The following is a 13,767-nucleotide window of genomic DNA, read 5'->3' as shown; positions in this document are numbered from 1 at the left end:
AACAGGCTACCTAAAGACCCCTCAGGCACACAGCTGCCTCTAATCCCATCCAGAGACAAAGCCCCACCCACCAGAGGGATTAGAATCAGCTCCACCTACCAGTGGGCAGACATCAGCCCCTCCCATCAGGAAGCCTAGAGCAAGCCCCCATACTGACTTCAGCCACAAGGGGGGCAGACACCAGAAGTAAGAGAAGCTACAATTCTATTATCTGTAAAAAGGTCACCACACCAAAAACCTATAAAAATGAAAAGACAGAGAACTATAACTCAGATGAAGGAGAAAGGAAAAACCCCAGAAAATAATCTAAGTGATGAGGAGATTCTCAGCATCCAGGAAAAAGACTTTAGATTGTTGATGCTAAAGATGATGCAAGACATTGGAAATAAACTGGAGGCAAAGATGGATAACTTACAGGAAACACTGACCAAAGAGATACAAGATATAAAACTTAAACAAGAAGAGATGCAAAATACAATAACTGAAATTAAAAAATTCACTAGAAGCAGCTAACAGCAGAATATAGGAGGCAGAAGAATGAATAAGTGAGGTGGAGAACAGATTAGTGGAAATTACAGATGCAGAACAGAAAAGAGAAAAAAGATTGAAAACAAATGAAGAGAGTCTCAGAGAACCCTGGGACAATGTTAAATGCACCAACATCCATATTATAGGGGTGCCAGGAGAAGAGAGAGAGAAGGGGACAGAAAAAATATTCCAAGAGACAATAGCTGAAAACTTCCCTAACATGGGAAAAGAACCACTCACTCAAAGCCAGGAAGCACAATGAGTACCATATAAAATAAACCCAAGGAGGAATACACTGAGACACATATTAATCAAACTGACCAACATTAAAGAGAAAATCTTGAAAGCAGCTAGGCAAAAGAAACCAAGTAACATACAAGGGAACCCCAATAAGGTTATTGACAGATTTTTCAGCAGAAACTCTGCAGGCCAGAAGGGAGTGGCACCATATACTTAAAGTGATGAAAGGAAAACACTTCCAACCAAGATTACTCTACCCAGCAAGGCTCTCATTCAGATTTGGAGGAGAAATCAAAACCTTCACAGAGAAGCAAAAGCTGAGAATTCAGCAACACTAAAAGAGCCTTACAACAAATACTAAAGGAACTTCTCTAGGCAGAAAAGAAAAGACAGCAACAGGAAACAAAAATTCCACAAATGACAAGGCTCACCAGTAAAGGTATATATACAGTAAAGATACGAAATCATCCATGCACAATTATACCACCAAAATCAGAAATCATGAGAAGAGGTGGGTACAAATGCAAGACACTGGAGATGAACTTGCAATTAAGAGAACAACAACTTAAAACAATCTCATATACATACAGACTCATATCAAAACTTCAGAATAACTGCAAACCAAAAATCTACAATTGATACACAAACATGGAATCTCTGGAGAAGAAATATATCTCATAGTAAATAAGTGCGTAATCCACCATGAAGGGGGTCATTTGACATCATTCTTGGAATGCTGAAGTTTTCGTATCCTCTCCATCAAAGAATTTATGATAATTATAATTAAATAATGCAACTATACAATTAAATAATACAGTTCTACAATTGTATTATCAACAACCATTTCTCTCCATGGTACAATGCAAGGTCTATAATGTCTTGTTTATCACATCACCTAGAATGGTGTAATGCCTATATTGAAGAATCAATAAGATGTAACAAATTGTGAGGACATATTTATATAGTTACACTGTTTTTTAACCAATTTATGCATTTTATATTTTACTTATTTTCAGAGGGTGTATTATTTTTATTATTCTTACCAGTTAAGTTATTCTTTTTATTATGCTATATAAAATATTTAATGGTATATAAGGCTTTCTTCTTTATAAATTTTAGTTGCATAATATACACAATTTTAATATAATGCTAATTCTTAAAGAAAAATTGAAATGTAATAGATAATACTAAATAGTAAAGATGAAAGCCATACAAAATGGGATAAAGTATAGAGTAAATTTCCTATTTGTCTCAGCACATTTTCCATTCCACTTCTCCAAAGGAGTCACTTAATCTCTTTCTTAAGATCCATGATATAATAATCTGTGTGAATGTAATTATGTTTAAATATATGTATTTTATTCTGTAAAAAAAAATTTTAATTAAAATAAATAAATAAATAAATAAATAAAATAAGCTCATTTCTTGTTCAGCTGATTTAGCATTCTTTAACAGAGGATTCAAATTTAAATAAAAGGCATAACTTCAGATATCAGTCTTTAAAACATCAAAGAGGAGTTCCCATCGTGGCGCAGTGGTTAACGAATCTGACTAGGAACCATGAGGTTGTGGCTTCCATCCCTGCCCTTGCTCAGTGGGTTGACGATCCGGCGTTGCCGTGAGCTGTGGTGTAGGTTGCAGATGCAGCTGGGATCCCGCGTTGCTGTGGCTCTGGCATAGGCTGGTGGCTACAGCTCCGATTAGACCCCTAACCTAGGAACCTCCATATGCCAATGGAGCGGCCCAAGAAATAAGCAAAAAGACAAAAAAAAAAAAAAAAATCACCAAAGAGACTCTAAGTTATCTTGTATATTTTCATGCATTCTGTGGGCATTTTTTTATTTTTTGTCTTTTTAGGGCCACACCCACAGCATATGGAGATTTCCAGGCTAGGGGTCCAATCGGAGCTGCAGCTGCCAGCCCACGCCAGAGCCGCAGCAACACGGGATCCGAGCCGCGTCTGCAACCTACACCACAGCTCACAGCAACGCCGGATCGTCAACCCACTGAGCAAGGCCAAGGAGCAAACCTGTGCCCTCATGGATGCTAATTAGGTTCATTAACCACTGAGGCACCCCACAGGAACTCCTCTGTGGGCATTTAAATGAAAGATCCTTGTCTTCAATGTTAAATGTTGTCAGTAAACATTCTGAATATCAAAATTCCTATTGTTAAAAACTCTCAAGCTACCACTGCCAGTTGTATTCAGTTCTTCGATTTGGGAGTAAAGAACACTAAGTGAAAGTGGGGGGAAGTTCCTCTTGCTGCCCTTGTGGAAATGATTCAGGATGTGCCATCAGACCTGGAACTCAGGCTGCCTGACTCCCGGCCTTCAGCTAGCATCACTACCTTAAAACTGGGATTCATTCCTTTCCAAGCAGACTTGGACCATGTTATTACACTTTAGCCTCAAAACCTTCAAAGGTTTGCAACCTGTGGTGCAACCTGAGGTGAGGATACTGGCAACTACTGTGTGGCAGACAGAATAATGCCTCGTTACCCACCCCATCTCTACTTCCTAATGCCAAGAACCTGTGAATCTGTCACCTTACGTGGCAACATGACCTTTATTGCTGTGATTATGTTAAAGATCGTGAGATGGGAAGATTATCCTGGATTATCTCAGTGGCTCCAATCTAACCACATGAATCCTTTAAAAGCGGTCCATGGGGTCCTACTGTACAGCACAGGGAACTGTGTGTGATTGAGTCACTTTGCAGCACAACACAAATTGAAGAAACATTGTAAGTCAACTATACTTTAATAAAAATAAATAAATAAAAATAAAATTTAAAAGACAAAAGCAGTCCAGGCTGTGGTCAGATGGTCAGAGAGATGAGATGTTGCTGGCTTTAAAGGTGGAGGGAGGAGGCCATGAGCCAAGAAATGCAGGCAGGAAAGGGTGAAGAAATGGAGTCTCTAAAGCCCCCTGACACCTTGATTTTAACCCGGTGAGACCCATGTTGGGCTTTCAACTGACAGGACTGGAAGACAATAAACTTGAACTGTTTTAAGCTGCTGTTTGTGGTAATTTGACACAGCAAGAAATAGAAAACTAATACACACTGGATGAAAGGTTATTCACGTGGCCTCAAAGTATCACTGTGCAAATTACTTATTAACCACAAAAGGGAAAAGATGCCTTTATAAAGAGAGATTCGGCAGACACCACCTTAACCAGCAAATCAAATAAGCACTGTCAGTAACAAGACAATCCGAAAGGATGTATTTACTGATGTGACAGAAGAGGAAATACACAACATGACCCATGCAGTATTCTTGCCAAAAATGCTTACCTTGAATCTGATCATGAGGATGTAATCAGACAAACACTACTTGTGGGACATCCCACAAAACAATTAGCCTAGGCTCTTCAAAAACGTCAATGAGGGTTCGATCCCTGGCCTCACTCAGTGGGTTAAGGATCTAGTGTTGCCATGAGCTGTGGTGTGGGTTGCAGACATGGCTCAGATTCCAAGTTGCTGTGGCTGTGGCATAGGCCAGCAGCTGCAGCTCCAATTCCCTAGCCTGGGAACCTCCATATGCTGCAGGTATGGCCCTAAAAAGAAAAAAAAAAAAAAAAGTCAATGACAGGAGAAGCAAAAAAAAAAAAGGAGGAAAACTGTTCCTAGATATGACGACCAAATGTGATTCATGATCCTTAACTGGATCCTGGCTCAAAAACAGAAGTTATAAATGTCATTTTAGGGCCATTTGAAGAAATACAGACTATTAGACAATACTCTTTTTTCACCAATGAGTTTCTTATGGTTATATAGGAGAATGTTCCTCAATATAGAATTATTATTATAATTTAATATCATAATGTTTGCTGTTATTTTCAAATAGTTCAGCCAAAAAGCATGAATATGTGTATGTATGTGTATATATATACACACATAAACACACACACACACACACACACACACACAGGGAGAGACAGAAAGAACAAATGTGGTAAAATGTTAACAACTGGTGAATCTGGGTGAAAGAAATACCACTTATTGTACTACTCTTTCAACTTTCCTGCAACACTGCAATTGCGTGAACTACCAAGTTAAGGGGGAAATGTCTTCCTGGCTCCCTCCACTGGCTGCCTTCCCCAGCCTCCTCACACCCTGCCGGCACTGTGCCTGGAACAAATGTAAGATGTTTTATATTCTGGAAACTGCCCAGACTCTTCCACTAGCAGACCCTATGTTCTGTTGCTTTGCTCGCATCTCAAGGCTCAATAGCTAGAGCTGGGTTTCCACACAAGGTAGAGCTCCGACATGACATTAAAAGACCAGTTTGGGAAACAAGTTCATCAAATACCAACTAGGAATTATCGTTTCATGTTCTTAATACTGAACTTTAGCTTAGGCCTTCTTTACTTCTCTTACGATTGTTTCTCTTAGCCCATATACCCCTTACTCTCTGTTTCCTAAACTTCATCATTCCCATTTATGATCTGAGCAGGTCTCAAGCATGGCAGTAAACCATGGACCAAAATCAGGACTGGCCAAATCAGAAACTACTATAGAAACATCAAGGGCGGTCTCTGGCTCCCAGCCCACATCACTGTATCACAGGCAGCCCAGGCCCACCTCCTTCCTGCAGGCCTCATTGCTTTCCATATGGCAGCTTACTGACATCAAAGAAGATGGAAGAAATTATCTAAATTCACCAGCTAGTCCCGTTCCCTCCCTTCAACTGTGGAAGAATTGTTGATATCTCAATTACCAATTCTGCAATACCTTATTCTGCAATGCCTTAAAAAAAAAAAAAAAAAAAAAAGTTGGGGATGTGTACTGGACTAACAGATGGAGGATTAAGAACAAGACTTCCCTGACAAGGGGAACAAGAGCTAAAATGTTGGTACACCTACTATAAAAGCACAAAGAAACAAAAACTGAACTTGTAAATAAAATTAGGTTGCTCTTCCAAAAAGCCTGTCTAGCTACAGACAGGAAAAGGCTCAGCATGGTCTTTATGTATGCTTATGCTGTTTCTAATAGAAAGGACACAATCAAGCCAAAACAAACATCTGTTAACCAGTTAAGTTTGTTAATGAAACAAAATTGCAGCTGGTTTTATCAAAGATCAAAAGTGGAGCAAATTAGAGAAAGGATGTATGAACAAAGCTAGTTTCTAAAAAGTAATGGCCAAAGAATTCTAAACCCACTTGTCAAATTAACACAAATCCTTCCTGGATTTTGCTTAGACCACTGATTAGGATTTATTTTGTGACTCTGTAGAAATCAGCCTCACAGTTTAAATCTAGAACTCTGACTATATAGTTCATTTTACAGATTTTTCAATATATTACGTTTCACAAAACAAAGCAAAAAAAAAAAAAGTGACACTCTACGTTGATGTTCTGCTTATTAAAAGGCTCACTTATAAAAGGAAAAACAGTAGTACACAGTTTGCAACTCCTAGAGATGTCCCTGGGGAAGCAGACCAGCCCCAAGCAAAAAGCACAAAAAGAATGCTCTGCATTTCAGAAAGTGCACTGCCATGTCTCCTTTTCCTACACGTATATAAACTCCCCATGACCACCTGAAGACTGCAAGGTAAGAGCACCCACACACAAAAACACACTTTTCTCATGGCCCTACTAACTCACAATGTCACAAATTACATGGCTGATTCATTTATGAACTTGAATTTAGTGAGCTAATTGATGTGTATGTACTTAGAAACATTAATAGATTGGAGAGATCAAACTACCTGAGAAGATGCAGAGTCACATTTGAAATTCTGGTGTAACCAGAGAAGATCGGTTACGTCAAATCTACCATAGTTTAAGGAAGAGGCCAAGAAAATTACATTTATAAACAAAACAAAAAGTCGTGAATTTTACAATCAAAATTTGCTTATTGCAGTGAAAAGAAAAATCACATTTTCTCATGTATCCTTTTTACATCACCATGTATAAAGATAAAATATATAAAAGGAATATAGACCTTCATTCTGAGAAACATTAAAATGTACTATTTATTATGTAAAGTTTGAAAGGATGAATAAAAATCTTTGCCATCCAAAATATGATCAGAATAAATAAGCAAACAGCACTTAACTGTTAAGTAACTTCAAAGCTATAAAATGTAGATTTCCTTAGCAGTGAAAGTATAACAAACACAACGTTTACAATCCAATTATGTATAGGGAATACAAGAGTAAATTCCTGAAAGCTGTTGAAACTATCCAAAATCAGTCAAGGAGCTACACCCTACATCCTTAATGCTTGGAAGCAAATACCATTAGGAAATCAGAAAATAGACTGATCTATGTACCACTCATGTCAGGATCAGGAAAAAGCAGCTGTTATCAAGTACATCTAAGATCCAAAGAGTTAAAAAGAATGTTTAAGACTCAGTTTAAGAATCCAAAATCCCAAATTCCTGGTGTGGCGCAGCAGAAACGAATCTGACTAGAATCCATGAGGATGCAGGTTCAATCCCTGGCCTTGATCAGTGGGCCAGAGATCCAATGTTGATGCGAGCTGTGGTGTAGGTCACAGACGCAGCTCAGATCCCAAGTGTGTTGCTATGGATGTGGCGTAAGCTGGCAGCTACACCTCTGATCAGACTTCTAGCCTGGGAACTTACACATGCTGAAGGCGCGGCCCTAAAAAGCTTAGGGAAAAAAAAAAGTCCCAAATCCTCTGACATGATGTTTCTACTTTACCTGAAATCTATTTCATTTGAAGTCTAGACAAGTCTCACCTTGATAAACGCTCAAAAGTGGAACATGCTGTCACTCCTCTGAGTTTGAGAAAAAGATGCACCACTCTTCCATTCATCCTTCCTTGATCCGACCACTAGTCTTAGATAATCCCTGTGCTCTCTGAGCAAAGACTCAACAACTAGGACTATCTGCTCACGCAGGTGGCCCACAGGTACTCAGCTATTCTGAAGAACTTCTGAAGCTTAACCATAGGAATAATATGACTACAATCCTTTCCCTTTCCTGACCCTGGAACAGCAAGCATGGATTCACCTAATCATTCCCATTATGTTATAGGTTTCTGTCCAACTTAAATTTTTCTAAAATTGACTTTCATCCACACCAATTCCAAAAGTCAGGTTACACAGAAGAGCATATTTTGAAGAGTATGTTTTGTTGTATTTAGGACTTTATCCAACTTTCAGTTGAAGGCAAAGAGCTAAGCACTCTGAGAAATGTGACATCTGCAATACAAAGGACACCAATTTGAAGGAGAACTAAGGAAAACAGAGAGGAGGACATTTGGACTCTATAATTAGCAGATATAGAATACACATATTTCTGTCCAAAGGATCCAGAATCCCAGAATTGTCTGAGACTATGAATAATTCTCCTAAGGCTGAGAGACTTCTGAAGCCTGCCACATCAAAGAACAATATAGCCTAGTGAGTGGTCCTTTACAAAGCACAGGTGATTGGAAAAAAATCCCAGAGGGAGATGTGGAAGGTCTCTTCAGGGCAGGGAAAAAAATTAAAGACCAGAAAATCTAAAAATAGAGTTCTTTAATATATGGCATTTACACAGCACAAGAAATGATGCATGATGTACATTAATCTTCTATTTATGGAAATATCTTGTACTGATAACTCTGCCAAAAATCCTAATAAAATACCTCCCTAAAAAAGGATGGGGGACAAACAGAATAAACTGAACAAGCCAAGACCATGAAAAGTGATTTTTAATATAGTTTTCTCTCTCAGCCCCATTTCTGATCATCTGTGCTCCTTCCGAAACTCATCTTTTTTTTTTCTTATTGACACCATCACTGTTGTGATAATTATGTTTGAAGGTTTTTTATAAGATTACAATACAGTTACTTCATTTCTTTAAGGAAAAAAAAAAAAAAATCAGGAGTTCCCCAGTGGTCTAGTGGTTAGGATACAGTACTTTTACTGCTGCGGCCCAGGTTCAATCCCTGATCTGAAAACTGAGATCCCATATCAAGCCTCAACAACAACAACAACAACAACAACAACAAAAAAGAAAGAAAAGAAAAAAGCAAACACCCAAAAAAGATCAAAAGCCCTACCTGATATTAGAAGTGTCTCCCATTCCAACTACAGCTGCCTAGAATGAGAGTTCCCCTACTATGCACTGCATGAGAAACATACCAAGACTTGACACAATTCATTTTAGGAAAATATTCCCAATAAAGTGAAATACCAAGAAATCTGTTTAAAACTGAACAAAACTGATTTTATAAAAATGCTAAAGCCCAAATGTTCATATGGAATCTTAATGCTACAAAATGTGTCGTGATAATGAAGTCTCTCTTAGAATATGTGACTTTCCAAAGTCCTCGTAATCTGACCTAATTGAGCTTTACCACTTTTAATGAGAAACACTAATACTATCCTTTAGGAGTTCCTTCACCAAGTCAAAGATAAAAGTTTTATCTTCAGTGGTTTAATTCATTTCCATATCACCTCACCAAAGAGAGCTTTCTTAAATAAATACAAAGATGTTATGCTAAGGAGCCAGTATGGTAATATCCAATTTGAATTCTAGACTATCAGTAGATGTGCAATTACATTTCAGAAAGGAAGGGCCCTTCTATTTCAACTTGCATTGTACTCCTCCTAGCAGTCATGCACAGGAATGATGATGATGTTAAATCTAATTAGACACAGATTTACTTCTTTCCCTACTGCTTTCCCATATTGCTAATAATATAAATAGTATCTGCTTTAAAAACTGTAATATGCTCATTGCGACTACCAAATTTAAAATGCCAGAAATCTATTTGCTGGGGGAAAACTGCTTCCAAGCATTTGAGGAACTGAAAGAGATACTTTTCCTGTTAATGAGAGGCCACCACTGTTGACCAGTATACAGCCCAGCAGTAAAGAGGTCTGGAGTCAGATTGTCTCGTCAGAATCTTGGCTTCACCACTCACTTGTCCAAGTGACCTTGGACAAATTAAATTGCTTAGGCTTGGAGCCTCTCTTTTTAATCTGTAAAATAAGGATAACAATCTATGGCCCTCACAGTTATTGTGATAAGGAAATAATAAACGTAAAGTACTTGGAATATTGCCCGCATTTAACACTTAAGAAATGGTATTGTTTTTCCTATTTTTATTTAGTTTTTTTACAATTAAATGAAATTGCTCAACAGAAGTAACCAGGATAACAGCTTCTTTGACAGATCTTAGCTGGCTAAATTGTAACTGAATGACTTTATCTCTGTACGGTGGCCATTTATGTCATAAACATACTCTGACAATGCGAATTCTACAGACCTCTGGCACATCAAGAACAATGATAACTTGCCTTTCAAATGGATTAGAATAAGCCCAAATTACAAGAAGCTATAGTACAACCAATCTATATACAGTTCCAGGATCAACAGCTGAAGAATAATCAAAAGTCAATAATTAGCATACACACATGATTTTAGTATAATGAAACTCAAAATATTTTCTACAGTACAAAAATGTTCACACTGGCTCTTGACACTTTAGACCCCTTTGAGAATCTGATAAAAACTATAGACCCTGACCCTAGAAAAACATGTGGAAACAAATGACTGTTCTACTTCAGGGGATTAGTCAATCCATCTGTCCCAAACTTATTCATGCACCCAGGTCAAGAGTTTTCTATTTCACTGACTTAGAAAGTTTACAGGGTTCTAAACCATTTACCCTTTATAATCTCAAAGGGCTATTTAATCTGATGTAGTTTTTATTATGTTTTTCAAGGAAAAAATGCTATGGTAATATACAACACAGACAATACAATACTTTGTGGCCAAACTGACTTGATTTGATTTTCATTTATGTTTATTTGTTCTTTTTTAAGAATTAGATTATGATTACTCAACACACTTGATCTCCAAATTTCATCAAATAAAAATGCTAGACCACAATTTCTCAGCTTTCCTTGTTGTATGATGAAGCTAACTGGACAATTTAAAGATCAGCATCATAAAAAAAGCAGCAGCAATTGCAGGCTAAACAATAAATTACTCTGTTCTCAATTCTAGACACTTCTAGACATGAGCTTTCCTTTAGACTAAAAATACTTCCATATAGAAGCTGTAAAAAAAAAAAAAAAAAAGCAGAATATGGACGGCATGAAATATTGCCATGAAATGATGGGCAAGGTTAGAGAGAAGGGGCTATGGGAAATCTGTAGTGATTCCTCTATCACAAGTTAAAATATTCTCCCCTGGGTCACAAAACTCTTGCAACATGCTCTTAGATTGTCTAACCTGAATTAGTCCATGTACTTGATAATTATAAAACCTTAATATACCTTAGAGTAATGTACATATTTTAAAAACAAAGATATCCAAACCCATCAAGAAATGGCTCTATCTTCCCTTAGGGAATTTCTTCATGGCATAAGCTTTTATAAAAATATTCAAAGGGAAACAGAAGTTCTTAATGTAGCTGTGTCAGACACAGGAATGAAAATTTAAGTCGCCTGCTGTATTTTCTTAAACCAAATGTTATTAAAAAGAAAATTACATAGGTTTACTTCTTTTAGAGTATTATACATGCATTTTATTTTTTTAATTTTTTAACTCAAGGACTTTTATTACATTTATAGTTGTACAACGATCATCACAACCCAATGTTACAGCATTTCCATCCCAAACCCCCAGCCCATCACCTGCAACCTGTTTCCTTTGTAAACCATAAGTTTTTCAAAGTCTGTCAGTATCTGTTCTGCAAAAAAGTTCATTGTATTCTTTTTTTACTTCTTTCTTTATGCCCACATTTCTCACAAAGAACTGAGGGTTGGTTATGCAAACAGAAATACCACCAAATTATCAAATACATGTTGATGAAAACTAATAAAGTAAAAATACGGTGAAGAAATAAGGGCTAGGGTTTAAATGAGTCCGTGGAAAGGCAAATCACCTGGTCCTACCCAATCTGTAGAGCTGGGCCTCTTATCAGCTTAACCCACTAAAGGAAGCAGGGTCTATCTCAGGGCTACCAGTGTCCAAAAAGAGAAAACAAGGCATCAGGAGCACAGCTTTTCCCAACACTGATTGTATCACTTCCGAAAACATAGTTAACACCTCCAACAATCACCCTTTGTATCAACAACAGTTAATGGTTTACAAGAGGTAAAGTCAACTGGTATCAATGCATCCACTCGCCCAAAGGATAGACAACAAGCCCCCAAACTGGAGGGCCGAAACCATTACAATCTGGTTCTGTTCTACATTGGTTTTAGTTTGGGCGTGTTTTCGATAGCTCTGAGATAAAATAAATTTAACCAAATAAAACAAATTTAACCAAAGACTTAAAATTGTAGAAGTTACTTAAGGAGAAATCTGCCACATGTTTATGTAAATACTTCAGAAATAACAGAAAGCCCAGAAAAAACAAAGAGGATAAGAAGAGATAAGGTATGAGACAAATAAACATTCACTTTCACCTGCTGAGAAGTGAACAATAATAAATGACTTTAAATGGAAACAGGTGGGATTTAGGTCACACAGTAAAACAGTTGCAGTAATGCACTATCAGTATTAAAACAATTAGTCTATAGATTCTTCTCCGAAATAACAGTGAAAAATATATCAATTTTACCTCATAAAGCTAAAAAATAATAATATAAAAAGAAAAAAAAAAACACACAATGGTCTGTCCTGGATGTTTGAAATACCTATGTTCCTGCCTTGAGGAAGGAGGATTCAAATTGTCTATCCTGGTCCCTTCAAGCTCTCACTGATTAGCAATTAGAGTTTAAAAAACAAATCGAATAGTCATCACATTAAAATCTTAGTCAAGCAATGGGGAAGCCCTTAATGCTGTATAAAACAAAGGATAATTGTTTTGTAAAGTATATATATCTTTTAAAACACAAAGGCCTGCTCTGAGGCAAAACATCTGCTTTTATTAAACTTTACTTAGAACTTTTGTCCATATAAAACTTAAAACTGTACAAGTCAAGTGAGCAATACTTAGAATGTACTGACATTCTCTCTTCACTTACCTGGTCTTTCTCATGGGGTAGAAGGCTGACCGGTGGGAGCGAGGATGGGAAAGCACTGGGGTATTTGGGAGCCCCTTTGCCATCTAAGCCCCCGTAGTTGACCCTGTACTGCGGCCCGTCCTTCAGTAACCTCCCATTATTCACTGCGCGTTTCGCTCCCAGTCGCAGCCGCTGCTGAAAGGCTGGGTTGGTGGTGGTGCCCGAGAGATCGCTTTGACTTCTGAGATACTTCTCTATGTTCTTCAGGGAGGAGCCATTGGGCTCCTCAAGTCCTTCGATTGCTCTCCTTAGCAGTTTATTCCAATCCACGTTTCGGAGATCATTACATGATCCTCTAGACCCCTTGGTTGACTTAGGAAAAGTGCCTGGTTTAACTGATGAAAAGCGCCCAGGGTTGTCTGGGTCCTTATAGGAGGCAAGGCCTTTGTTGGTGACTTTGAGAACTGAGCCATCCTGAACACTGAGTTCCAGCTGTTCAGAGACCGTCTTCTTATCCAACCCGTGGGAAGTGCTGACTGCATGGCAGATTCTCTCTTCAGAGGGCCTTTGCTTTTGCTTTTTAATTTTCTGTATAGCTTCAAGAATCCACTCTGTATAAAGTGGGTTTGCAAGTTTTACCATGGTTGACAAATGACTACTTCAATACAAAAGTTACCCATAGAGGTTCTCCTTGTATTTAACAGAACTTGCACATTTAAAAGTCATTCACAATTCAACAAATGGGCAGAGTATTCCAGAACAGAGTAAGCAACATCTTACAAACATCCATCCTTTAGAGATTAAAAAGAGGACAAACAGGCAATGTTGATAGTTGTCTTATTTGACCAACAGGAAAAACTGCATTCAGGTGGAGAACATTTTTCATTAGGAAATCAAGACCTTAAAGGATAAAAAGGGGGGAAACAATCTTAATAATGGACCTTCTAAAAATACTCTTTAGTATTACTTTTTCAGATGCAAAATGACCACAGAAGTAATGACAGGCAGGTATTATGTAACAAAGCCACAGTGACAATATTTTCCAACCAGAAATTGGGTCACAGTCTGAGAAGTA

At 37.7% G+C, this 13,767-nt stretch overlaps 1 protein-coding gene across 20 annotated transcripts in view; it reads right to left on the bottom strand.

Moving 5' to 3' along the window:
- Positions 1-13,767, bottom strand: part of KAT6B (lysine acetyltransferase 6B) — a 221,649-nt gene that overhangs the window by 164,896 nt on the left and 42,986 nt on the right. For all 20 annotated transcript variants that reach the window (XM_084997366.1, XM_084997365.1, XM_084997368.1 and 17 more), the window contains one exon: positions 12,714-13,592. In XM_084997366.1, the coding sequence (XP_084853492.1) occupies positions 12,714-13,334 (621 nt within the window). In that variant the 5' untranslated portion in view covers positions 13,335-13,592. The remainder of the gene's footprint in view (positions 1-12,713; positions 13,593-13,767) is intronic.

The sequence above is a fragment of the Sus scrofa genome, chromosome 14, assembly GCF_054392235.1.
Source record: "Sus scrofa isolate SSC_HxYL_T2T_F1_AM1 chromosome 14, Sscrofa_HxYL_maternal_Yorkshire_Landrace_v2.0, whole genome shotgun sequence".
NCBI classification, from domain to species: Eukaryota; Metazoa; Chordata; class Mammalia; order Artiodactyla; family Suidae; genus Sus; species Sus scrofa.
The sequence above is the reverse complement of the archived record's forward strand: the minus strand, read 5'-3'. Positions and strand labels throughout refer to the sequence as shown.